At 46.7% G+C, this 3,613-nt stretch overlaps 1 protein-coding gene and 1 non-coding gene across 2 annotated transcripts in view; one reads left to right on the top strand and one right to left on the bottom strand.

Annotated features, from left to right (window-relative positions):
• ILF2 (interleukin enhancer binding factor 2) overlaps nt 1–2,644 on the bottom strand; it is a 10,429-nt gene extending 7,785 nt beyond the window's left edge. The window contains exons 1-3 of the mRNA XM_010838397.1: nt 2,494–2,644; nt 1,731–1,790; nt 1,478–1,520 (exon numbers count right to left, since the gene is read on the bottom strand). Of these exons, the coding sequence (XP_010836699.1) occupies nt 1,478–1,520; nt 1,731–1,790; nt 2,494–2,498 (108 nt within the window). The 5' untranslated portion in view covers nt 2,499–2,644. The remainder of the gene's footprint in view (nt 1–1,477; nt 1,521–1,730; nt 1,791–2,493) is intronic.
• Nucleotides 2,645–2,834: 190 nt separating this feature from the next.
• Nucleotides 2,835–2,906, top strand: TRNAM-CAU. The gene has a single exon. It is a non-coding gene; the product is annotated as a tRNA-Met (tRNA).
• The last annotated feature ends 707 nt before the right edge of the window (nt 2,907–3,613 follow it).

The following is a 3,613-nucleotide window of genomic DNA, read 5'->3' as shown; positions in this document are numbered from 1 at the left end:
CACACGCTAGTAAAGTAATGCTCAAAATTCTCCAAGCCAGGCTTCAGCAATATGTGAACCGTGAACTTCCTAATGTTCAAGCTGGTTTTCGAAAAGGCAGAGGAACCAGAGATCAAATTGCCAACATCCGCTGGAGTTCCAGAAAAACATCTATTTCTGCTTTATTGACTATGCCAAAGCCTTTGATTGTGTGGATCACAATAAACTGTGGAAAATTCTGAAAGAGATGGGAATAGCAGACCACCTGACCTGCCTCTTGAGAAACCTATATGCAGGTCAGGAAGCAACAGTTCGAACTGGACATGGAACAACAGACTGGTTCCAAATAGGAAAAGGAGTACGTCAAGGCTGTATACTGTCACCCTGCTTATTTAACTTCTATGCAGAGTACATCATGAGAAACGCTGGACTGGAAGAAACACAAGCTGGAATCAAGATTGCCGGGAGAAATATCAATAACCTCAGATATGCAGATGACACCACCCTTATGGCAGAAAGTGAAGAGGAACTCAAAAGCCTCTTGATGAAAGTGAAAGAGGAGAGTGAAAAAGTTGGCTTAAAGCTCAACATTCAGAAAACGAAGATAATGGCATCCGGTCCCATCACTTCATGGGAAATAGATGGGGAAACAGTGGAAACAGTGTCAGACTTTATTTTTCTGGGCTCCAAAATCACTGCAGATGGTGACTGCAGCCATGAAATTAAAAGACGCTTACTCCTTGGAAGGAAAGTTATGACCAACCTAGATAGCATATTCAAAAGCAGAGACATTACTTTGCCAATAAAGGTTCGTCTAGTCAAGGATATGGTTTTTCCTGTGGTCATGTATGGATGTGAGAGTTGGACTGTGAAGAAGGCTGAGCGCCGAAGAACTGATGCTTTTGAACTGTGGTGTTGGAGAAGACTGTTGAGAGTCCCTTGGACTGCAAGGAGATCCAACCAGTCCATTCTGAAGGAGATCAGCCCTGGGATTTCTTTGGAAGGAATGATGCTAAAGCTGAAACTCCAGTACTTTGGCCACCTCATGGAAGAGTTGACTCATTGGAAAAGACTGATGCTGGGAGGGATTGGGGGCAGGAGGAGAAGGGGACAACAGAGGATGAGATGGCTGGAAGGCACCACTGACTCGATGGACGTGAGTCTGAGTGAACTCCGGGAGTTGGTGATGGACAGGGAGGCCTGGCGTACTGCGATTCATGGGGTTGCAAAGAGTCGGACACGACTGAGCGACTGATCTGATCTGATCTGATCTGAAGGCAGTGATACAATTAACTGTTCAGAACAAAGATTATAATCATGTTACTGTCAATTGTATGAAGGAACTATCTTCCTCACCCAGGTTACACTGTTTTTGTATGCAAAGCAACACAGATGACTCAAAACCTCCCATTTTCTACTCCAACTACCATACGACTTCATTAACAGGGAGACGCTAGGTTCCAAGAAACAACAATTGAATAGTGGCCAAGGTACTCACCAAATAGAAGTCAAACGGAATATGTGGCACAAAGGGCCTGAACCTAAAAAGCGGAAAAACAATCCAGATTACTCACCACATAAATCAAACTGACTTCCCATAATGGGGCCAAACTCATTTATCAAGAGCGCATGAGAAGAATACTTCTAAACTACAGCTGGATCTCAACAAGGCAGGTAAGATTACTCCACTCCGAACTATAGATGACTGAAACGGAAACCAACGGGCACAGATGCTAAAAACTGGCACTCACCCTCCTCCTGGGCCTCCTCTGGAACCAAAGCGCCCGCCACGACCTCGGCCTCTGTCACCCCTAGAAATGCATTATTAACATATTTTAACTTTCTTTTCACCTCGTTGAAGCAATCTCCTCGATACCGGCCGTATGGTTTCAAGTTAACCTACCTCTATCGCTCTGCACTTCCCTCTGGAATCCACAGGATCCCATTCTCACTTACACTTCTACACCTTCCAAATGTCCAGCCTCACTCCCCATGACTGGATAACTGAATCACATCAAACCACATTAAATACTAAAGAGGCTCAGAGCCCTACAAGAAACACCCCGTAATCGCCGGGCCCCGCCAACCCTAATACTTCGGAGACTAATGTGACTGCTTATTTATTCGTTCATGTAGTAAAAGCATCTATCAGGCGTATCGTGCATGTCAAGCGCCTGGCATTGAGGATGAATGAGACACGTTCCAGCCGTCTCAGTCTAAACAGGAGGTGTGGGGGTGCTCCTCCTGGAACCTGAGGACACCCCGTCATCTGAACCCCCCAGAGAGCGAATATCGAAACCGCCTCTAGACTCCTGGGCCCCACCCCCCATCCCCGGCCAAGTTTCCCCGCCTCCGCTGCCCCCGACCTCCCCCTCTCTTAGACCCGGAGTTCTCAGGTTTCCGTGCAACCCCCAGGTACATGGCCCTTTCCAGTCCGCCGACTCCTTTGGACCAACTTCCTAAAGTTTTCGGTCGAATACCCGAAACATCTCCAAAGCACCCCACAACCCTTACCGCATGGCGTCCTAGATCCCGAACAATGGAGGCCAAGCCACACCAACCGCCCCTTTCCTCTGGGGATCCGACAACTGGAGAGGCAGCTTGCCGGCGTGTCCCAATAAACTCCAGCGCGATTGGCTCCCGCCGTACTCCGCTGCTTGTGCCTATTGGTTTACTTTGGCAAACCGGTTTATTGAGCCAATGAAAAGGGCCTGCTATGTCAGTAACTAGCCAATAAGAACGGGTTAGACGTTAACGCCCTTTTGCAGACACTAGAGAGCGCTGTGTAAAGAAGTTAGGATGGCTGGCATTCAGAGACCTTTCTATATGATTCTTGGGGCACAGAGAACTGCGACAGCAGAGTGGCGCAGCGGAAGCGTGCTGGGCCCATAACCCAGAGGTCGATGGATCGAAACCATCCTCTGCTAGTGGTTTTTTTGTTATTTCTTTTTCTCCTGGGACAGTTCTATTTTAAATCTCTTCAGTAAATGGAACTACCATAATCCTACTTTTTTCTCCCTCAAAAATGCAGCCTTTAAAAGCTGTTTTTTGCCATCAGCGAGTGAAATGGAAAAGGCAAGCGAAATCATGTAGGAAGGGATTTTGGGTGACTGAACACTTCATGTCTGGATGTGGTTCACAGAGGCTCTTGAGGCAGAAGAAACGGATATGAATATGTATGTTGATTGACTCAGAGAGGGAAAGTACTGATGGTAAGGGACTAGAAGGGAAACTGAGACAGCCTTTGGAAAGAAAGCTCAGAAAAGGAGGGCAAGGGAAGCGACAGGAGAGAAGGACCAGCCGTCTGCCGTTTTTTGTCGTTTCTTCTCCTTTTCCTCATTCTACAACCTCTCTGGCGGATTCCACCTTTATGCAAAGTTTCACAGCCACGTATATGGATATACTGTGGTTGCACTTACATCAACTCATATTACTATGTGCTTTTTGTCCTTCCTATAATCCTGTTTTTCCTATTTGGAACCAGTCTGTTGTTGCATGTCCAGTTCGAACTGTTGTTTCCTGACCTGCATATAGGTTTCTCAAGAGGCAGGTCAGGTGGTCTGCTATTCCCATCTCTTTCAGAATTTTCCACAGTTTATTGTGATCCACACAATCAAAGGCTTTGGCATAGTCA

This window comes from Bison bison, unplaced genomic scaffold, assembly GCF_000754665.1.
Source record: "Bison bison bison isolate TAMUID 2011002044 unplaced genomic scaffold, Bison_UMD1.0 scf7180017864093, whole genome shotgun sequence".
In the NCBI taxonomy this organism is placed as follows: Eukaryota; Metazoa; Chordata; class Mammalia; order Artiodactyla; family Bovidae; genus Bison; species Bison bison.
This window is presented reverse-complemented; position numbering and strand designations above follow the sequence as displayed.